Source organism: Littorina saxatilis, linkage group LG17, assembly GCF_037325665.1.
Source record: "Littorina saxatilis isolate snail1 linkage group LG17, US_GU_Lsax_2.0, whole genome shotgun sequence".
Taxonomy (NCBI): Eukaryota; Metazoa; Mollusca; class Gastropoda; order Littorinimorpha; family Littorinidae; genus Littorina; species Littorina saxatilis.
In genome coordinates this window covers 16,706,093-16,729,836 of record NC_090261.1, presented here as the reverse complement: position 1 = coordinate 16,729,836, position 23,744 = coordinate 16,706,093, and the positions used below count along the sequence as shown (strand labels likewise).

Sequence of the window (23,744 nt, the reverse complement as noted above, 5' to 3'; positions counted from 1 at the left end):
AGCTGTAACATGAAAGTTATGCGTGTCGTAGCCTGGTGTTTTCCAACTGCACAAATTTGAATTGATCTATTTCCGTCATTTTTACATGCAGAGCCACCAAAATCACAAGGTGCACTGAGCATAAGGCCCCCCCCCCCAAAAAAAAACAAAAGGTGTGGTTAAGGTAACATAGCCACAAAAAAAAATAGGGTAGGAAGGTAGGCAATCACTTTTTTGTTTTGTTTTTTTGTTTTGTTTTGACAAATGTAATAAAAAGTTATAGGGTCGGCCCCTAAAAATAGGGTAGGTCGGGTTACCGTAACCACACCTATTTTTTTTTTAGGCCTAAGCTAGTCCACATCTCTATTCCACGTAGTGTGTGCTTGGGTGCATATCATATCAATAAAAAAGCTTTGAATGCAAGGTTTGGGTTTCTGGCATCAAAATTTGCCAAGAAGTCTTTTAATACGGGCAATGTGAGCTATATTTTCAATGATCACTTTAATGCAGCAAAATGAGGATTATATGAGGTACATATGTTAGACATCTAATTTAGTTACATCATGCATTTTGGGAAGCTGTTCAAGTGATATTTCTAGACCTACTATACTCTTCTTCATGTTGTGAGGACCTTAGCTTTTGTGTTATGCTTGCAAAACACGCTGCATGTAGCAATTTATCCGGCGTGTTAACTTTCTCTCTCCAGATGCCGACGCATGTTCAGTTCTTGTTGTTTACACTCCGGGAATGACGCTCAGATCCGAGTGGTTGACATCCCCGTTTCCAGCATGACGCTGACACTTACTTCTTTTGGAACAAGATTATATTCATTTCAATAACAGTAACCAGCCGGCAGACATCATAGAACCACATTTCAACTTGGTTGCTACGTGGTTTACTTGTTCCGTGACTTGATGCAGACTCGATTGACAAGAAAAACGTGAGACGTGTGTCAATGATCTTTGGACAAATATAGTTCATTCTATAATCGGTATCACTTGTCCTTTAATTAGACAGTGCCTCACTGTGACTTCTGTCCTTTCTGCTTATTGATTTCGATCTTACCCTGCACGGATTGTTCTAATGCGTCACGGTGTGTCAGCAAATCGGATACTGTAGATGCCTGCGTGCATCTGTGAGCGTGGCGTGTGTGTGTGTGTGTGTATCTGGGTGTGTCTGTCTGTGTCTAGGTTGTTTTTTTATTTGTTTTTTGAGTGTGTGTGAAAGAGAGAGAGAGAGAGAGAGAGAGAGAGAGAGAGAGAGAGAGAGAGAGAGAGAGAGAGAGAGAGAGAGAGAGAGAGAGAGAGAGAGAGAGAGAGAGAGAGAGAGAGAGAGAGAGAGAGAGAGAGAGAGAGAGAGAGAGAGAGAGAGAGAGAGAGAGAGAGAGAGAGAGAGAGAGAGAGAGAGTGTGTGTGTTTCTCTCTCTCTTGTGTGTTGATCTGTTTGCTGGTTTGTTTGCTTGCTGGCTTGCTTTTCTGGGGCCTGCACATGCGATTTTACCATACATTAAACTTGATCAATATCTGCAAGGTTTGAGGATTTGTGGGTCGTGATACTTTCGCCCGCAATGCTAAACAAAAATGCTACGTTTTAAAACAAATTTCTACGCTGTTACGCCAAGCTTAGAATTACTATGCTCAAACAAATAATCACAAGCATGCAACAGTTTGCTCTTTAGGATCCACGCTGGAATAAGTTACACGCCAAAACCATGTATAAAGGTATCTCCTGCTTTTGTCAGTTGATGAGGTAAGACAGACCGTGTGCTGTGTTTTGCAGGTACTTCAAGACTAAATCTCCGTCCAAAGTGCTGTTCGAGCATTTCAAAAGCCAGTCGTTGGATGAGCTGCGCATGGACGAAAGCCTGGAGAAGCTGGCGGGCAAGGTGATGGCCGTCTTCGACGAGTGCATGCTGAATATCGAGAACGTGGACGGCACGGTAGAAGTCATGGACCGGACGGCGCTGTTACATAAAGGCATGAATGGATTCGCCGCTACCATGTTCTTGGTGAGTTCCTTATCTGCTCGTGAGTTCTTGTTGATGGGAGGAATTTGAGTTGTTGGTGCTGTGAATGACAGGGATGCTTGGCATTGGGTGGTCACAATCATGTGGATACAAACACTTCAGACACGTGACACAATGGCAACTTTTATACAGTATGGATGGTTGTGTGTAAGAAGTACGTTTCCTTTAGATTTTGTTTAACGGGTGATTGGTTTTTGCATACGAAAAAATCCACATCCTGATTGGATCCTGTGCAAAGTGGGAATTTTTGGATGAATTTATTTTGTAGAATGACACACTAGTCTGTCAGGGCACAACTGTAATACGAACTTCATCTGACGGCGGATGTGTTTAACAGTCTTGTCGGTATGAAGAAACAATGTAAAGGAATCGATACATACAGAAATAAAGCAGGTTATGAATGCTAGTCCGGTCGAATTCTTTGTTCGCTGGATTATTGTATCCATGGATAACTTCAGCATAATCATGGAGGTCATGGCAGGACATAATGTGCCAGTAAAACAAAGTTCAATATTTGTATTCACAGCGAATATTATATTTGTGAGTCAATGGCATGTAAAGAATGGTCGAATGAAAATGCGTTAATGATGTTGGTCTAAATAATCCGCACATAAATGTCTCATCTACAGGTATGGATTATTTCCGTCTTTGTCAGTTGATCGTATGTCTGTACAAAGCCGAATGATTCAGAACTCATACAGGTTCACTTGAAAATTATTAATGTACATCAGGCTTGTGTGCGAAAAGGCAGTTCGAGATGAATTGATGTGCACTTTATGTAACAACAGGGATTAAGATTTAAGGCTGGGCCTTTACTTTCAATCTGTCGTTTGACACACACACACGCACGCACCCACCCCCCACACACACAGAGCAACAAAACAACAACAAAACCATGATGATGATGATAAGCGAAAAAAAAAGTTGTATGTTTCTGGTAACATGGCTACAAAAAATAGGGTAGGTCGGTAGGGATTTTGTTTTGTTTTGTTTTTGTTTTTTGGTCAGGGTAGAAAATAACTATACAGTGACGCAAAGAGACTGGACTTACTATACAAAGAGAAAGACCACACATTAGGGATGCGGGGTTATCCGCCTTGTGTCGTCTGCCGTCTGTTACTTTCGTTTTGACTCTTTTTTTTGACTCACATGCGAAGCAAAAGTGAGTCTATGTACTCACCCGAGTCGTCCGTCCGTCCGTCCCCCCCCGTCCGTCCGGACGGACGTCCGTCCGGCCGTCCGGAAAACTTTAACGTTGGATATTTCTTGGACACTATTCAGTCTATCAGTACCAAATTTGGCAAGATGGTGTATGATGACAAGGCCCCAAAAAACATACATAGCATCTTGACCTTGCTTCAAGGTCAAGGTCGCAGGGGCCATAAATGTTGTCTAAAAAACAGCTATTTTTCACATTTTTCCCATTTTCTCTGAAGTTTTTGAGATTGAATACCTCACCTATATATGATAATTATATAGGGCAAAGTAAGCCCCATCTTTTGATACCAGTTTGGTTTACCTTGCTTCAAGGTCAAGGTCACAGGAGCTCTTCAAAGTTGGATTGTATACATATTTTGAAGTGACCTTGACCCTGAACTATGGAAGATAACTGTTTCAAACTTAAAAATTATGTGGGGCACATGTTATGCTTTCATCATGAGACACATTTGGTCACATATGATCAAGGTCAAGGTCACTTTGACCCTTATGAAATGTGACCAAAATAAGGTAGTGAACCACTAAAAGTGACCATATCTCATGGTAGAAAGAGCCAATAAGCACCATTGTACTTCCTATGTCTTGAATTAACAGCTTTGTGTTGCATGACCTTGGATGACCTTGACCTTGGGTCAAGGTCACATGTATTTTGGTAGGAAAAATGTGTAAAGCAGTTCTTAGTGTATGATGTCATTGCAAGGTCATGTAAAGGTCAAGGTCAAGCATGTGAGTCGTATGGGCTTTGCCCTTCTTGTTTCTTTTTATTTTTTATTTTTACAAATGCAATAAAAAAGTCTAGGGTCGGTGGGAAAAAACTAGGTAGGGTCGGGTGACCAGAAACATACAACTTTTGTTGTGTGCCTAACAATGATAATCATGATGGTTATGAAAAAGATGATCAAGATGAAGATGATAATGCTAATGGTGATGAAGAAGAAGAACTGTGTGGGGCAGGGGAGGGGGTAATAAATCTGTAGTACCATCCATAGAGACTTCGCTCCACGATGCTTTGAGTTCCTCAGTCGCTCTCGGTAGTAGTCAGCTTATGGATATTTCCGGGACCAACGGCTTTGGCGGATTCCTGAAGCATGAAAGGGTCATCCAGTAATCATGTGTATTGATTTCCCCGCTGGCCAGTTACCGGACACTGCCGGATCGCTTGTTTCGGGCGGGTTATATTGACCACAGGGGTAGAGTGTGAATATTGCTGGCTGGTTTCAATATTCATTGTTTCTTTGTTACATGTGTGCATGTTTTTTTGTACGGTAATGGTGTTATGCTGAGTACGAAGTTGCTCTTGAAGTTTTCCTTTTTTGTCCGGTACTTCGTTTATTTCAGTTCTGTTTTTCCGTGCGCCCCTGTCCCTTTATATGTCTTTCTTCCTATTCACACCTTCCTCCCTTTTATCTGGCTCTTTCTGTTTCTCTCTGCCCCCTCCCTTTATCTGCAATGCGCCACATCTCCCCTGTATCTCCCTCTTCTGAATGTGTCTGTGTCTGTGTCTGTGTTTCTCTCTGTCTGTCTTGCAATCGCCGCGCACACGCACGTATATCCTGAGACGTTTGTGTCTTATTCCTGAAGGTTATTCGTCAATGTGTCCCTTTTGTTCCCCCCTTAGCCTGTCCTAACTGCCTGGTTGCCTGGTAGCGGCTAACAAGATGAGTCGACCCATTTGATGGCAGTACCAAGGCCCTTCCTGGGGCAAAATGTCAATCTTGACAAGGTGTCCTTTTTCTTGGCCAGGGCAGCTAATAATATTTCACCCTGGGCTTCCTTCCTAGTTGTATTTCCCTCGTCTGTCCGTCTTTTGCCAAATTCTCGCTAAAATCTGTTCCCCTTTAATCACACCTTTAAGACTCTCCCTACCCACTAATGTTACCAGTGTGTGTGTGTGTGTGTGTGTGTGTGTGTGTGTGTGTGTGTGTGTGTGTGTGTGTGTGTGTGTGTGATTTTAACCATTTTTAGGCGCACATCTATTGGCACACATCTTCAACATCGATCAAAACTGCTTATGCAGGTATATCTGAGCTTAAACGACAACAAAGATGGCATAATGTAGTTTAATTGTAAAGATGAACAAGTCGCGTAAGGCGAAATTACTACATTTAGTCAAGCTGTGGAACTCACAGAATGAAACTGAACGTAGTCCGCCGCTAGTGCAAAAGGCAGTGAAAGTGACGAGCCTGTTTGGCGCGGTAGCGGTTGCGCTGTGCTTCATAGCACGCTTTACTGTACCTCTGTTCGTTTTAACTTTCTGAGCGTGTTTTTAATTCAGACATATCATATCTATATGTTTTTGGAATCAGGAACCGACAAGGAATAAGATGAAATAGTTTTTAAAACGATTTCGGAAATTTAATTTTGATCATAATGTTTATATTTTTAATTTTCAGAGCTTGTTTTTAATCCAAATATAACATATTTATATGTTTTTGGAATCAGAAAATGATGAAGAATAAGATGAACGTAAATTTGGATCGTTTTGTAATTTTTGTAATTTTTTTATAAAAAATTATCAGATTTTAATGACCAAAGTCATTAATTAATTTTTAAGCCACCAAGCTGAAATGCAATACCGAAGTTTGGCCTTTGTCGAAGATTGCTTGGCCAAAATTTCAATCAATTTGATTGAAAAATGAGGGTGTGACAGTGCGGCCTCAACTTTTACAAAACGCCGGATATGACGTCATCAAAGACATTTATCGAAAAAAAGAAAAAAAGGTCCGGGGATATCATTCCCAGGAACTCTCATGTCAAACTTCATAAAGATCGGTCCAGTAGTTTAGTCTGAATCGCTCTACACACACACACACAGACAGACACACACACACATACACCACGACCCTCGTCTCGATTCCCCCTCTATGTTAAAACATTTAGTCAAAACTTGACTAAATGTAAAAAGAGCAAGATACAGATGGATCCCAAAATGAGACCAGCATCGTAGAAAGTACCAAATATATATAGCAACTCACACGCGTCTGCTTTTAAACTGCAAATATGAAACACAGGTATCCGTTACAGGTCCTGCATTTGGTCCTTGTCTGTATGTCATTCCCCTGGTCCTTCAGCATGTCGACCAATTTCCAACAGGAATGAAGAGATGCTTGGTAAGAACGAGTTATTTGAAGCCAGTTAAGAGAAACGTACTGTCTATTCAACAACTGCCTAGCTGTCTGACACGTTCTTTTGTATAATCCTTGATCTTCAGTGTCATCATTGGTCCCTGACAACATGATGAATGTTTGAATCAAAAGACTTCTTCTGAATAAGTCATAAATTAATCAGCTAGCATCCGGCCACATTTAGTCATGAAACCGAGAACCTATAGTTTGTCTGAGTACATCGAAACTTCACTGTGAACAGGCACGGTAATTGTTACGGCACGTTTGCAGAGTACGAAGTCCAGTATTAGGCCAGCCATTACCCCGTTATGTGTTCAAATGGTCACGAAATACAACAACGTAAGGTCCAAAATAGCAAGGTAATGGCGTGTTAGGCCCCCCCCCCCCCCCCCCCAAAAAAAAAAAAAAAGTTGTATGTTTCTGGTCACCCGACCTTACCTAGTTTTTTCCCACCGACCCTAGACTTTTTTTTTTATTGCATTTGTAAAAAAAAAAGCCAAAAAAAGCGCGTCAAAACGAAAGTAACAGACGGCAGACGACACAAGGGGGATAACCCCGCATCCCTTTTGTCTCATTTGTTTTGTAATGTGTTGTCTTTCTCTTTGTATAGTAAGTCCAGTCTCTTTGCGTCACTGTATAGTTATTATCCCTACCTACCTACCCTATTTTTTTGTAGCCATGTTACCAGAAACATACAACTTTTTTTTTGTTGGCCTTATTGTCAGATTGTCTTCAGCGGTGCTCATTTAATAGTTCTGATCTCTTGTCAAACAGATATTTTGATACATGTATCTCGAATCGAACAAAAATCGCCTGTACATCCTGCCAGTTCCATCGATCACCGGTAATCGAACAAAGGGAAAGAACTGAAGGGCTCGGAGTTAATCAGATATGAAAAAAAGCCACAATGATGCCCATTCTGATCTCATTCACTGATTCAGCTGAATGTTCTGACCAATTGTAAGGTGAACACGAGGAGAAGTCCATACGTACAGCTGCTAGTGAGGACACCAAAAAATAAGAAGCAGGAAACTCTTCCCTAGAGACCCCTAAATTCAATCGTCCTTTTCTCACACTGTGATGTTCCTGGGGCGATGTCAGGAGAGAAGCTTAAAGTGCCGCTATTACTTCCAGAGGTGCTGAGATTTGTTTCAGCTAAAGGCTGGCTGTGCACTGCAATACAGGTCGATATCTCAGCGACTGTTTCCATCAGTATTGAAAGAGGTGTGGTCGATAAAAGAGGCAGAGGTTGGGTGGGGTGCGTGGGCGTATGGGAGGCCAGGGTTGTGGTGTGAGCAAGTAAGAACGGGGGAAGGGAGGGTCCTTGTATGTTGGCGTGCAGGCCTGTGTGTGTGTGTGTGTGTGTGTGTGTGTGTGTGTGTGTGTTTGTGTGTGTGTGTTGTGTGTGTGTGTGTGTGTGTGCGTGCGTGCGTGCGTGCGTGCGTGCGTGCGTGCGTGCGTGTGTAATTGTGCGTCTGTTTATTCATTCGTTTGTTTGCGTGCAAGCGCGCACATGTGTTTGTGGGGGGGGGGGGGGGAGGTGTGTGTGTGTGTGTGTGTGTGTGTGTGTGTGTGTGTGTGTGTGTGTGTGTGTGTGTGTGTGTGTGTGTGTGTGTGTGTGTACTAGCATGTTTCTGTGTGTTCTCTTAAACTTCCAGTTTTGTGATCCTTACATTCTTTTCGACACAAAAACATGCCCAATGAATGCCAAAGACCGAAAGTGTAGTTATACACAAATGGAGAGTGAAGGGGTGGAGGTGAAGGTGGGATTGGGGGTGTCTGGCATTATTGAAGTGTGACTGTGTCCTACTTCAAAACTTTGCACTGTATTTCGGGTCGAATTTTATGGGTTTTTTTTCCAACCCGTTATCTAGGCTGTTGATTTAAAAATGTAAGAATTTGATTGATAAAAGAAAAAAGACCTATGAAGAAGGATGCTCCCAGCATCCCCCCAAATCAAAAACAAAAATAAAACAAGTCGCGTAAGGCGAAATTACTACATTTAGTCAAGCTGTGGAACTCACAGAATGAAACTGAACGTAGTCCGCCGCTAGTGCGAAAGGCAGTGAAAGTGACGAGCCTGTTTGGCGCGGTAGCGATTGCGCTGTGCTTCATAGCATGCTTTACTGTACCTCTCTTCGTTTTAACTTTCTGAGCGTGTTTTTAATCAAAACATATCATATCTATATGTTTTTGGAATCAGGAACCGACAAGGAATAAGATGAAATAGTTTTTAAAACGATTTCGGAAATTTAATTTTGATCATAATGTTTATATTTTTAATTTTCAGAGCTTGTTTTTAATCCAAATATAACATATGTATATGTTTTTGGAATCAGAAAATGACGAAGAATAAGATGAAATTGTTTTTGGATCGTTTAATAAAAAAATAATTTTTAATTACAAGTTTCCGATTTTTAATGACCAAACTCACTCATTAGTTTTTAAGCCACCAAGCTGAAATGCAATACCAAACCCCGGCCTTCGTCGAAGATTGCTTTGCCAAAATTTCAATCAATTTAATGGAAAAATGAGGGTGTGACAGTGCCGCCTCAACTTTTACAAAAAGCCGGATATGACGTCATCAAAGGTATTTATCGAAAAAATGAATAAAACGTCCGGGGATATCATACTCAGGAACTCTCATGTCAAATTTCATAAAGATCGGCCCAGTAGTTTAGTCTGAATCGCTCTACACACACACACAGACAGACAGACAGACAGACAGACAGACAGACAGACAGACACACATACACCACGACCCTCGTCTCGATTCCCCCCTCTATGTTAAAACATTTAGTCAAAACTTGACTAAATGTAAAAAAGGCAACCTGCATGCAACTGAGGTAAAAAAAAAAAACACAGAAAAACAAACAAACATGCAGTTGTCGACGAGAGAGAGAGAGAGAGAGAGAGAGAGAGAGAGAGAGAGAGAGAGAGAGAGAGAGAGAGAGAGAGAGAGAGAGAGAGAGAGAGAGAGAGAGAGAGAGAGAGAGAGAGAGAGAGAGAGAGAGAGAGAGAGAGAGAGAGAGAGAGAGAGAGAGAGAGAGAGAGAGAGAGAGAGAGAGAGAGAGAGAGAGAGAGAGAGAGAGAGAGAGAGAGAGAGAGAGAGAGAGAGAGAGAGAGAGAGAGAGAGAGAGAGAGAGAGAGAGAGAGAGAGAGAGAGAGAGAGAGAGAGAGAGAGAGAGGATGGATTGAATTGATTCAATTGAATGGAATGGAATGGTTAAGATTTAAGGCTACGCCTTTTCTTACAATCTGTCCTTGGGACGCATAGACACACAATTATATAATTAAACAAGTCGCGTAAGGCGAAATTACTATATTTAGTCAAGCTGTCGAACTCACGGAATGAAACTGAGCGCACTGTATTTTTTTCACCAAGACAGTACAGCTTCGTCAATCCCCGCGAGAAGGAAATCGCTCACCTCCCACGTGCAAAACGCAGTGATATGCACACGCCAGAATAGCGCGGTAGCGTATTGTGCTAAGCAGGAAAGCGCGCTTTTCTGTATTCGTGTTAACTTTCTGAGCTTGTTTTGAATACAACCTATCATATCTATATGTTTTTGGAATCAGGAAACGATAAAGAATAAGATGAAATCATTTTTGGATCGATTTCTTAAATTTTAATCGTAAGAGTAATTAATCTATTTTCGTTAATTGTGATCTCATTTTAAGAGTAAACATGACATATGTATATATTTTTAGATTCAGAATGTCATGAAGAATACGATGCATTCAATTTTAATTCTGTTTGCGAAAAATCGATTTTAATGACAAGCCTCCAAGCTGAAATGCAATACCAAAGTCCGGGCGTCGTCGAAGATTACTTGACCAAAATTTCAACCAATTTGGTTTTAAAATGAGAGCGTGACAGTGCCGCCTCAACTTTCACGAAAAGCCGGATATGACGTCATCAAAGACATTTATCAAAAAAATGAAAAAAACGTCTGGGGATATCATACCCAGGAACTCCCATGTAAAATGTCATGAAGATCGGTCTAGTAGTTTTCTCTAAATCGCTCTACACACACACACACACACACATACACCACTTGCATGAAGAGAAAAATCGTCAGCAAAAAAATCACTTACATTACTATCAGAAATGTGCAGTGGCAGATTATTGATATACAGACAGAACAAGATCGGCCCAAGCACTGAACCTTGAGGCACCCCGCATTTCACAGTCTCCTCAGTAGATATTTTACAGTTTAGGGCAGTATATTGAGATCTGTCATGTAAATAGGAAACAAAGAAGTTACACACTGAATACAACTGTAATTTCTTCAATAGAATTGAATGATCAACAAGATCAAACGCTTTCTTAAAGTCGAGAAACACAGTGTAGTACTATCAACTGTGCCACCACCCAGCCTCTCCTGACTGTTATCTCTCAGAGTTCTTCCCACGGTCTGGTATGGAAAACACCCACCTCGACAGTGCCCAGCCTACGGCACTACGTGCTCAAAATGCCTCAAACCCAACCACTGGCAGAAGGTATGCCGCTCGAGCACCAGCGGTAGCACAGACAGATCTGGACAGAGTCTTGGCAACCAACACAAATCCCGAGGACGGCGACGCAGTCGACCTGGCCACCAGCAAGGCGGCAGGAAACACATCAATGTCGTGCAAGACCTCAGCGATGGTGAACTTACAGCTGACATCGCAAGCCTAGATTTCTCAAGCATCGAGACAAATAACGGCGACAACCGGAATGAGCTGTACGCCAGCCTGGACATCAAGTATACAATGCCAGCATCCCTTAAAGTCAAGGTTGACACGGGAGCCCAGGGAAACATACTCCCACTCCGCATCTGGCGAATGTTTCCCGAGCAGCTCAACCATGAGGGCTTACCGGCAGCAGGCGCCACAGAACTACGTTGCACTGTACCACAAGCGTACAACGGGACACTCATCAAGCAATTTGGAGTCATCACGATCCAATGCAAATTTAAGAACACAGCATGGCATGATGCAGAATTCTTCATCACAGAAAGTGATGATCCAGCCATTCTGGGACTACCAAGCAGCAAAAAGCTGAACTTAATCACCATTCACAGCGCCATTTAGACAGCAGCAGCAACTGCATTGAAGCCTGTCGAGAACGCCCGTGACCTCAATCTCCAGTCCAATCTCCCACACCTGGCCAAACCCACTTCATACAACAGGAAAGCGTGCAGGAATCTCCAAGTCCGCCAACAAACTCGAAAGAAATACCACGATCGTTCAGCCCGAGACCTTCCTCCACTCCACACAGGCCAGAAGGTTCAGATGCAAGAAAACAATGGCACATGGATACCAGCAACTGTCGTCAACAAGAGGCCTGAACCAAGATCATACACCATCCGGACACCCAATGGTGGCATCTACCGCCGCAACAGAAGACAGCTGCGAGACCCGCCCACCACGCAGAAACGCCTCACCTGGGCAGACCAACAACAAGATGCCAGCCTCAAACCGCCTCGCCTAGACACCCCACAACCTGTGAACAACACACCCCAACGCTGTGACAACACCAAGTCGACAGTTCCACTAACCCTTCGACGATCCAACAGACACACACAACAACCACAGCGACTCATTCAAACAATACATGTAGCTAACAGAAGTACTTGCAAGAAAGAAGAAAGAAGAGCATGCATGAAGACAGCAAGTTTTCCCGAAGAAGAGGAGAAACACACACACAATGTGTTTTACATGTTTTACATACATACATTTATAATCACACAACAATACAATCCTCACACGCAGACACATGTGAAATGTTGTCAATGTGTATTTTTTATGTTGTTTTATGTGTAGAAAGTAGTATGTGTATAGTCAATCTTTAACCTCAATGTAATTTTCTAACTGTAGTTGAAACAAACTGGTAAGAAGAAAAAAAGTCAAAGAACTGACTGAACAAAGTCAAAGTACTGTGTGACTCCTCCAGACATTACTTTCAATTAATGACTATCTCGTGGTTTCAAGAAAGTACTCTACTATCTGTGACACTGATATAATGCAGAACAGTGCCAACCAGCACCACCATAGTATAGTTCGTTTGCCTCACCTTAAAGAAATACAAGACTTCAACAGGTCATAAAACCCGCGATAGATCTATATCCGTACATCGTCTGTTGCACATCATTGTTGAGAAAGGGTGTCGAGCGTTTCTTTCACTTCTGGTGCTTCCGCACATACACCAATCACTCTGCATGTGTCAGGCCACACCTATCTGGTTTCACATATCATTTCTGTGTCAGGAAGTGAAGGAAACCGACACCAAAGGTCGTCGAGTTGTTGTGTCCATCCAGTTCTTACAGCAGGAAAAGTGTAGGTCAGACTCATTAGTTGACCCAATTTCAACACTCACAAAGCCGTTTCCAATATGAGGCTATTTATATGGTAAGACTTTTTTTTCTCCAGTTACATTTTTATTTTATCTGTGTTCTTATAGAGACATTGTCGGATGAGAAAGTCTGCAGCTGCTAGCTTACTTAATTAGCATTAGTTATTGTTGCCATTAGGTCCCGAATAAATGAATTGAGATTTTTTTGCGAGGTCTCTCCATCGCACAGCCACATATATTTTGATCTCCGTATTCCAAAATAGATTTTAAACTTCTTGCATTGAAAAAAAACATCCCACAAAAACAACGCACGCACACACACACACACACACACACACACACACACACACACACACCACACACCCCAGTGATGATTTATCATGCGTTTTACGTTGACGGTGACACACTTGCACATGTGACCGATTCGTTGCTGATTGGCGTCTGTTCTTGTGAATGTTTGCTGTGCCGAAACGACGCGGCATTTACCATACCCTTGCGGGGTAAACCAACGTCACCTTACAGAGTAAACCACGTGGTTCCAATAGCCTGACAACGTGCCACTAATCAAAAAACGGGGTCGGCGGCCTCGCCTGCTGTCTTAATATACATCCTTCTACATTCATAACATGGAATCGATATTTAAGCAGGCAGCAAGCTGGTATTGTGAATCTTCCAGTAAACTTCGAGGGAAACAAACACGGCTTGATAAGCCTATAATGGAAATTCTTTTCCAACGTCGAAGCTCGTTTTGCTGACACTGAAGAATGGGCAACAACACTCTTGTCATTAAGAACTGGAATGCGGTGGACTTTTTCCCCGTAAGGTTTCAACTCTAATGTTAGTATTTTACGATCACCAGATAGACAACTCTGAAACTCCCAGAGACCTGGAAAAGGTACCATTACCCCCATTTTGAAAATAGCATCAAACAAGTCGCGTAAGGCGAAAATACAACATTTAGTCAAGCTGTCGAACTCACAGAATGAAACTGAACGCAATGCAACTAATGTCAGTGGTTGCAGTACAGCCCTTGCTTGCTGAAAACTGATGGCTTCTGTTAAAAAAGGCAAACTATGAGCTGAGTGGAATCAACACTCAAACATATGACTTTGATCATCCACCACCCCTTACCATAGCACCCCTCACTTTCCCTCCCCTCCCCCTGCTTCGGCCTCATCTCCTTCCTCTTGTTTCCCGCTTCCAGATTATTTTGGAACGACAGCTTCCTGTCAACTGCTAATCGTTCGTGTTTCGGAACTAATTAACTGTTCCCCCTGCAGAGATTATTTTTCGTCCGGCATACAGCGTCATCTCGTGTTCACCGATCGTTCTCAAAGTCTGAGACTCCTCGTAAATATCTTTGTGGATAAGTCAAGTCCAGCTTAAGAAGGAAATCCGTCGCGACTGTTGTATTGAGCTTATATTGATTTTCTGACTGCGGTCATGTCTTTTGCTGTCATGGTCTTGAGCGTATGTGAATCTCTTGTCTGTCCAACCTCATTTTTCTCCTCTCTGTCTCTCTTTCCCCCCAACCCCTCCCAAAGATGACCCATTATGATCTAACGTTGTCCTGAGGTACACATATCGATTTTTTCACTGCCCTTTGACGTCTTCAAAAACACTATTTAACACACACTAAACGAGGATTGTCGCTTTTTCACTTCAGTGCTTGTTATTCTGTCGGGTGCAAGGAGACTGGTTCCACTCAACTCTCGCTTGCTCTTGTTGCACATGCCGTATGCATTTAGAGCGTTTAGATCCCTTTATTTTTCAAAACTTCAAAAACTTACCCTTGAAGTTGGCTTAAAACCTTATCACCTCAAATTTGCCCATCTACACCGCTCCTTTCTCCCTCAACCCACCCAATCCCCAACCCAGACGAAACGCGCATAACCTATCATGATTCACTGATTGACTGTTGCACTAAGCTAATGTCGATTTAGTGAATCCGGTTTACCTTGCATGCCTGTGCAGAAATGCATGCGTGGTGCATTTCACGACTTTGCACAATATGTAGACAAATTAAGAATAAACCCTGTCCACAACGGACTCTTGATTTTACCTATCGTGATTGCACATTTCATTGCACTCATTATCTTAAACGAAAGAAGGCAATAAAAGCACATAATCATGTATGCAAGATTCATACTTACCCGCGATACGATGAGTCATGGTATGATGTACAGGCTACTTCTCTATCAGTCTCTGTCTCTCTGTCTCTCTCTGTGTCTGTCTTTGTCTGTCTGTCTGCCTGTCTCCCCCCCCCCCTCTCTCTCTCTCTCTCTCTCTCTCCCCCCTTCAACACCCACCCCGCGCAACCGTGCGTATACGTTCTCGTCAACAGATACATATCAGTTTGTCCAAGGTGAATTTCATTTTTAGCAATCAATGTAAAGTTTATATTTAAAATATGATTCATAATAGCATCCACATATTGTGCCAAGGGGCGTAACGGGAACACACGCACGTAAGAAGAAAGGAAAAAGAAGAAGAAGAAGATATGGTGCGAAAGTGTATTTGCGTGTGCAGAAAGCTGCAACTGAGGAAACGTGGCATGCAGTAACTGTGGCGGGGCAAGTGAAAATCTTAAAGACATGCATTGACCAGGGGGAAAGCTGGGGAGGTTACACAAATCAGGCTCGGCATTGCAAGAAAAATAATCGGAAGTCGCACGAACAGGCTGACAAATGCAGTGACAGTTTGACATTATAAAAACCGGAGGCAGTTGCAATGCAATGGCAATTTGAGAAACGGAAATGGGAAAAGGGGAAGGCGGACGAAGGAAAGAGGGATGAGAAAGTGGAGGAGGACATCGGAAATCAAGCTAGATAAGCCCTGAGCTATACACATTGCGTCTTCTCATTGGTTAAATTGGTTAGACCGGCTCTGTGAACGCCTCAACTATGGAAGTTGCATCTCTTGGTACGAGGGCAGCCGACATTCTAAGCTATCCGGGCACTTTGAAAGGAATACAACCAAACTAACTCAACGTACACATTGTCACTTATGTTTTAATTAGCCTAGCTTTCACGTGTAGAGTTACATCAAATCACATGTTCCTAAGCGTTTATTGTTTTAGTTAGCAGCCCGGGAAAAAAGTTAATGGGCAGTCGCAGGGTTTTCTCACGTAATGGAACGCTCAAATCGCGATTTCAGAGACGTTAAGGCCGGCTTGAAGGTATACTCCTCGTGTGTATCATGGCTATCATTGTGTTCACCTGCACAGAGACGTGAAGGCCGGCTTAAAGGTATACTCCTCGTGTATATCATGGCTATCATTATGTTCACCTGCACAGAGACGTGAAGGCCGGCTTAAAGGTATACTCCTCGTGTGTATCATGGCTATCATTGTGTTCACCTGCACAGAGACGTGAAGGCCGGCTTAAAGGTATACTCCTCGTGTGTATCATGGCTATCATTGTGTTCACCTGCACAGAGACGTTAAGGCCGGCTTAAAGGTATACTCCTCGTGTGTATCATGGCTATCATTGTGTTCACCTGCACAGAGACGTTAAGGCCGGCTTGAAGGTATACTCCTCGTGTATATCATGGCCATCATTATGTTCACCTGCACAGAGACGTTAAGGCCGGCTTGAAGGTATACTCCTCGTGTATATCATGGCCATCATTATGTTCACCTGCACAGAGACGTTAAGGCCGGCTTAAAGGTATACTCCTCGTGTATATCATGGCCATCATTGTGTTCGCCTGCACAGATCGTGCAGGGTTGTACATGGGATACTATCATCCTTTAACAACGGCACACGCCAAAAATCAATTCACGTTTCCTAAAATCACAGTAGGTATACTACCTCAAATGCGGATGTAGTTTGAAAACACGTATGATAGATTTCAAGTCGGACACGTTGTTTCTGTTTGCCGCGGGCAATACCGCTTTAACTTGGTTTATTAAAAAAAACATCTCAGGTATGCACACTGTATGGAGCTGGAAAAGCCATTGTCAGACCGAAAAGAAAGGCATTATAATATTATATACACAGGATGGAAAGTAAAGGCCCCGAGCATGTATCAAAATAGTATTTACGTGCCATGGCGACACAACCCAATGGAAGACTGGTAGGCGAGCAAACAAGTTGACAGCAATGCAGTCAGTATGCGAGAAACAAGCGTGGACTGAGTTGACAGTGTAAGCGTCGGGCGAGTGGAAGAGTGCACACTTGAGCTGACACCAGGGCCATCAGACAGGCCAGACAGTCCAGACAGTCGAGGATGGTGATGCGGTGAAAGCCTACTTTGGCAACAGCTGTAGGCGGCGAGGGAGGAGTGGACTTCAGCGCGAGGTAGCTGCGTTGCACAGACCGACAGACATCCACAACCTATTGCAAGAAAGCATACGCACAGAGTAATACACAGACATACAGTACACATACGCACAGACAAAGCATGGAGACACGCGAAATCTGAATCACAGAGACGGACAGAAATGCGGAAAAAAGAATGGAGAGATAGGAAGACGCAAAAGACACACAGGTACGCACACACACGCACATGCACACACGCACACACACACACACACACACACACATTCACACGCATACACATACACACACAGACGCACACATACCAACACAAACAAACAGACACACACACACACACCCACACGCACAACTGAACACACACACACACACAGACAGAGAAGAGGGGAGGCCGAGGGTGAATTCCATGCCAACAGTCAGGAGCAGACGTACTGGACCGTGGATCGATAGTCAATAAGCAGAGTTGCCGTGAACTGTGGGATAAAAACTGCACTCCACCTGACTAATCACCTGTCTCTACTCTGGCTCATGTCTCCTTTCTCTTTCTTTGACGACCCCCACCGCCACCCCCAAACATCATCCCTAGCAGCTAGCCCTTTCAACCCGCAGCAACCCACCATCACAACCACAACTCTTTTCCTGCTCGCGCTGCATGGCGGCCTGTTTCTCGTCTGACATTTTCTCCAAAAAGCCGCCTGTCATGCTGCATCAATTTTTAATCGTACGCATTTTGTTTTTCTCAAGGTAAATGTCAACGACTGCGCCCCCTCCCCCAACTCTACCCCCACCAAAAGGCCAAGGTTCTGCTTGCTGATGAGCTGGTTGGGGGCGGGTGGGAGGCGGGGAGGGATCGAGGCACTAGGAGGAAAGTGTGTTTGCATGGACCTCCATCTAGGTCCGTGCTGTTGGCCTTCTGCAAAGTCAGGGGAATGATGATGATGATGATGATGATGATGATGATGATGATGATGATGATGATGATGGTGATTACATGTGTGTGTGTGTGTGTGTGTGTGCTGTTGCCATCACCCTTTACAGTCATAGCTTCCCTGAGGTGTGTATAAACTATCGTTGCATTATTCTTGAAGCGTTATAAGATCCAACTGCTGACGACCTGTGCAGCTGTAATATTGAGATGTAGGGAGGAGAAACAGCGGCATAACTGAACTTGCCATTCATTATCTTGATCTTATACGCCCTCTGTGGAGTTTGTGAAGGTGATTATTTCTGTTTAGATGGTGCGGTTGTGGGAGACTCAGACTTATTTTACATGTCGTGTGAAAAATATGGTTCCCGTATGACTTCTGGACTGTGTAGTCCAACACATACTCTGGTGAATGGTGTGAATGTAGACTTAGAGAATACTACATGGCCTGCGGCGTTGTCCAAGATTTACACGAGTTGCTTTTTTAAATACTTAACTGCGAGCGAAAGCAAGCTTTTAAATATTTGAAAAAGCAGCGAGTGTAAATCTGGTACGACACAGCAAGCCATGTAGTATTCGGTTAATCCTACATACTGTACTTACGTGTATTGAACTCAAAACGTACCGCAGTTGAGGCGTATAAATTGAAGACACTTCTTTTGGAACCTCGATCTCTTCCAAAGCCTCGTGTCATCTTTCACGTCAAAGCAAAAAAAACGTTAGTTTAGAAAGTGACGTGTACGTGTTAGTTCTAAAAACTCTTCCATGGGAATCAGCAGGCGCAAAAGTAATTCCATAATGACGTTTGTCTCGGTGACTTTGGCATCATAAGCAATGAACAAGAAGGGCAAAGCCCATACGACTCACATGCTTGACCTTGACCTTTACATGACCTCAGGGTCAAGGTCAAATAACTAAACCTAGCAATGACATCATACACTAAGAACTGCTTTACACATTTTTCCTACCAAAATACATGTGACCCAAGGTCAAGGTCATCCAAGGTCATGCAACACAAAGCTGTTAATTCAAGACATAGGAAGTACAATGGTGCTTATTGGCTCTTTCTACCATGAGATATGGTCACTTTTAGTGGTTCACTACCTTATTTTGGTCACATTTCATAAGGGTCAAAGTGACCTTGACCTTGATCATATGTGACCAAATGTGTCTCATGATGAAAGCATAACATGTGCCCCACATAATTTTTAAGTTTGAAACAGTTATCTTCCATAGTTCAGGGTCAAGGTCACTTCAAAATATGTATACAATCCAACTTTGAAGAGCTCCTGTGACCTTTACCTTGAAGCAAGGTAAACCAAACTGGTATCAAAAGATGGGGCTTACTTTGCCCTATATATCATATATAGGTGAGGTATTGAATCTCAAAAACTTCAAAAAAAATTGGAAAAATGTGAAAAATAGCTGTTTTTTAGACAACATTTATGGCCCCTGCGACCTTGACCTTGAAGCAAGGTCAAGATGCTATGTATGTTTTTTGGGGCCTTGTCATCATACACCATCTTGCCAAATTTGGTACTGATAGACTGAATAGTGTCCAAGAAATATCCAACGTTAAAGTTTTCCGGACGGCCGGACGGACGGGGGGGACGGACGGACGGACGACTCGGGTGAGTACATAGACTCACTTTTGCTTCGCATGTGAGTCAAAAAGCAGGCTCCTGCCAGACTAGTTTGACGCGACCTCATTTACATGATATACACACGTGTGGTTTGAAGGATATTGCTATCTCATGAGTGGTCTTTCTCACGTGTGTAGGATAAACATGAAGATCCCTTGCTCCATGCTTTCAGTATATGTTTTAATGTTACAGGACTTTCAGGAGCCTTTCCTGGATGCAGTGAAGATCACACTGGGTGACCGCTACAGTGACAACATGGACACGATCTACAAGATCACCATCCGTTACCTCCTTGACACGCTGGTCAAGAGTCACAAAGCCTTGTCATGATGACACTTCTCACCTACGCCCCACCATCTCTTACCATCTTCACCTTGAAGGCTCCACGCTGTCCCCCTCCTTGAGTCTTCTCACTATCACTCTTCTTGGGCTCGGCATTCAAGCCTGCAGTGTTAGACCCACGCTTGCCCCACGGCTCAGTGCAGCCACAGTGGCGTTGCTGGCCTGGCCGATGGGTTGTGCATGGTGTGCCGCTGCAAAGGACATGTCCTGTCAATGCTTCACTTGGCCTGGATTCACCTTATATATGATGGCCATAGACTTGCTCTGGAGCGAGGTTTTAGCTTGGAATTCAATTTATGGATTGCTGTCTTTTAACTTGGAATTTGAATATGATGATTGTTGTTGAGTACATTTGCTATACTACTCATCAATAACAACTTGGCAGGTGCGTTTAGGTGCAGATCTTTGCGATGAAGCTGTCTATGGTAACGCCTTTTTACATTTAGTCAAGTTTTGACTAAATCTTTTAACGTAGAGGCGGAATCGAGACGAGGGTCGTGGTGTATGTGTGTGTGTGTGTCTGTGCGTAGAGCGATTCAGACCAAACTACTGGACCGATCTTTATGAAATTTTACATGAGAGTTCCTGGGAATGATATCCCCGGACGTTTTTTTCGTTTTTTCGATTACCTTTGATGACATCATATCCGGCTTTTTGTAAAAGTTGAGGCGGCACTGTCACACCCTCATTTTTCAATCAAATTGATTGAAATTTTGGCCAAGCAATCTTCGACGAAGGCCGGACTTTAGTATTGCATTTCAGCTTGGTGGCTTAAAAATTAATTAATGACTTTGGTCATTAAAAATCTGAAAATTGTAAAAAAAAAAATTAATTATAAAACGATCCAAATTTACGTTCATCTTATTCTTCATCATTTTCTGATTCCAAAAACATATAAATATGTTATATTTGGATTAAAAACAAGCTCTGAAAATTAAAAATATAAAAATTATGATCAACATTAAATTTTCGAAATCAATTTAAAAACACTTTCATCTTATTCCTTGTGGGTTCCTGATTCCAAAAACATATAGATATGATATGTTTGGATTAAAAACACGCTCAGAAAGTTAAAACGAAGAGGTACAGAAAAGCGTGCTATCCTTCTCAGCGCAACTACTACCCCGCTCTTCTTGTCAATTTCACTGCCTTTGCCACGAGCGGTGGACTGACGATACTACGAGTATACAGTCTTGCTGAAAAATTGCATTGCGTTCAGTTTCATTCTGTGAGTTCGACAGCTTGACTAAATGTTGTATTTTCGCCTTACGCGACTTGTTAGGCAAAAAAAAAAAAAATAGTCTGTTTACGGTAACCCGACTGACCCTATTTTTTTCGCACGACCCTAGACTTTTTTTTGGCATTTGGGGGAGAAAAAAAACAAAACAAAAAACTGCAAAATAACGTAAAAATATGTTTATTTGGAAAAAAAAAAAAAAATAATTAAATAAATAAATCCCGACCTACCGACCCTATTTTTTCGGCCTATGTTACCGTAAACAGACCTTTTTTTTGTTGGCCTTATACTATTAGAAAGGCCATTCATCCCCTTCTCTATGCGTGAAACTGCTTGATTTTACATGAAATAGTGTTTATACAGTTTAAAAGACCACAGACTCCTCGGAACATCAAGTTTACAAAAACAAAGATCCCCTGGATCTCCAAATTTCACAGACTTTTAGGTTTTGATGATCTTCAGACCCAAATTCGGTAGCAAGAAAATGTTTGCTGGTGAAGATCTATCACTAATTAAAATATCCACTGAGCTATCAGGTCGCAGTTTAGTGTCTGGGGTACTTTAGTCTTAGCTTGACTATTGGTGATGTTATCATGCTATGATGTCATTGACATTGTGTCAGAAATGAGGTCACTCAAGGGTCTGAGTACAGATATTTTGTTTTGACAGCCCAGTATCAATGGAGTCAACTTGTGTGTGTGTGTGTGTGTGTGTGTGTGTGTGTGTGTGTCAGACAGAGTGTGTGTGTGTTGTGTGTGGTGGGAGGGGGGGGTGGGTCTTAAAAGCGAGGTAGTCTTCTATCCTCAGGTGTTTTCCGAAAGTCTTGTTTTGTGTGTGTGTGCACATGTGTGTCGTAACAGGGATGGAGTCTTCAATTAGCCAGGGGTCTTAAAAGGGGGGTTCTGGTGTAATTGGACCTTACGAAGCGGAGTCGTACAAGCATTTGCTTTTCTTATGTCAGTTTTAATGAGGGGAACTTAGCGTTTGTGAATTTGATTTGAGTGCGTGTCTGTGGTCTCCATTTTCCTATATAGACACTACCTCATGCAGTAGGGAATCTTTTATACAATATCATTCTTTTTGGCATAAACAGCCTCATTATAAAGCACCACATCCAATCACGTCTGTTTAATTTTTTCTGATGAGTACCATATTGTGAATATCACTGGGTTTTTATCCTACCACTATCGCTTCTGCCAGTACATGTACTACTAATACTTTAACCACCTGCCCTTAGAAAAGAAACAAGTCGCGCGAGGTCGCTGTGTTCTAAACAGATCGCGACAGCAAGTCGCAGGTAGTCGCGGCTTGCCGCGATGTTGTTGCGAGCGTCGTGGGTTGCCACAGCAAGATTGCAGCATCAGCTGTGTATGTGATGGACATCGTAGCTTGCCGCGACCTCAGGACCTAGTTGTAGCATTTAACATCGCAAAAACTGTTGTGTTTGCTTGGGAGATTGCGGCAAGATCGCAGCAACAGCTGAGTAGTTTACAGTAGACATGGCGGGTAATTGCCACCTATATAGCTGGTCGCAGGAAGATCGCAGAAACTCCAGTGCTTATAACTCAGGAGCTCGTGTTTGGGTCGCGACTATTTAGCGGCGATATTAACGCCACCTAGAAGAGACTGATGACATGGATCTGCAAGTTAGCTGAGTTCTTTTTCGTTCATTCAACGTTAAGATCCTTGTATATTGACAGTTGAACGGCGGGTTCACCTCTTACACTGCTCATTACAAAGACTCTCCTGATAGCTCAGGCAAGTAAAAAATGTGAGCTACTAGACGAATTCGTGAAATAACCCTTGTTGTTTATTTCTGGCTTGTAGGGAAGTTTTTGCTTTGGAAGGTCAGGCAAACTTGACCAAGTTTAAATAGCTTCCTGGGAATAGACGTTTTCTGAAAATAACAGTCAGGATTTTCAAACGTTGTGAATAAGTTGTGCCCTTCGTTAAGTTAGTCAAGCAATAATTTAACAAATGGTCGACCAGTAAAAACCAGCAATCACATAGCTAGAGGTACAATACAATACAATACAATACAATACAATAAGGAATTAATATAATACTACCGTAAACTACCTTGTATACGCCCAGTATCGAGTAAGCCCCCCCACCCCCCCATTTTTAGATCATTAGAGTTAAGGGAAATGAAAAGATTATTCAGTCTGCTATTTAAAAAAAAAAATTGTTTCTCTTCCTTCAAAATGTTTTGCGCGCAGCAGAGATTTCAGTGTGATAAGATGCCGCGAAGCAATTCCTACCCAGTGGAGTTTAAACTCTCCTGAGCACCTGGACAACAATTTCAGTTTCAGAGACAAACGTGACATCATTTTACACTCGATTGTGATATTTATTTGTTGATATCGGTTTACTGCAGACCTGGATTAATTTTTTTCAGTAAGCATTATCTTTTGAAGTTATAAACTTGTTAACAGGCAATAATGCAACAAGATTTCCTTCGTGGTTTACTTGCAGAATTCCTCGTGTGCGTGTATGTGTTTGTCTATGCGAGAGAGAGTGAGAGAGAGGAAAGTTTTGTGCAATAACGCATCCTTTGAACACTTCCATGCCAAGTGACCAAAATATCGTTATTCTAGAAAAGGAACCGCTCCCGCAAAGGGTATAGTACCTAGTA

General features: G+C 42.6%; 1 protein-coding gene and 1 long non-coding RNA gene across 2 annotated transcripts in view; one reads left to right on the top strand and one right to left on the bottom strand.

Moving 5' to 3' along the window:
* The window catches only part of LOC138953556 (uncharacterized), a 40,464-nt gene extending 19,764 nt beyond the window's left edge, over window positions 1-20,700 (top strand). Inside the window, exons 2-3 of the mRNA XM_070325402.1 lie at window positions 1,759-1,987; window positions 19,723-20,700. Coding sequence (XP_070181503.1) covers window positions 1,759-1,987; window positions 19,723-19,860 — 367 coding nt within the window. The 3' untranslated portion in view covers window positions 19,861-20,700. The remainder of the gene's footprint in view (window positions 1-1,758; window positions 1,988-19,722) is intronic.
* Window positions 1-23,744, bottom strand: part of LOC138953558 (uncharacterized) — a 56,848-nt gene that overhangs the window by 17,214 nt on the left and 15,890 nt on the right. The window contains exon 2 of the long non-coding RNA XR_011451561.1: window positions 19,190-19,240. This is a non-coding gene — a long non-coding RNA (uncharacterized lncRNA). The remainder of the gene's footprint in view (window positions 1-19,189; window positions 19,241-23,744) is intronic.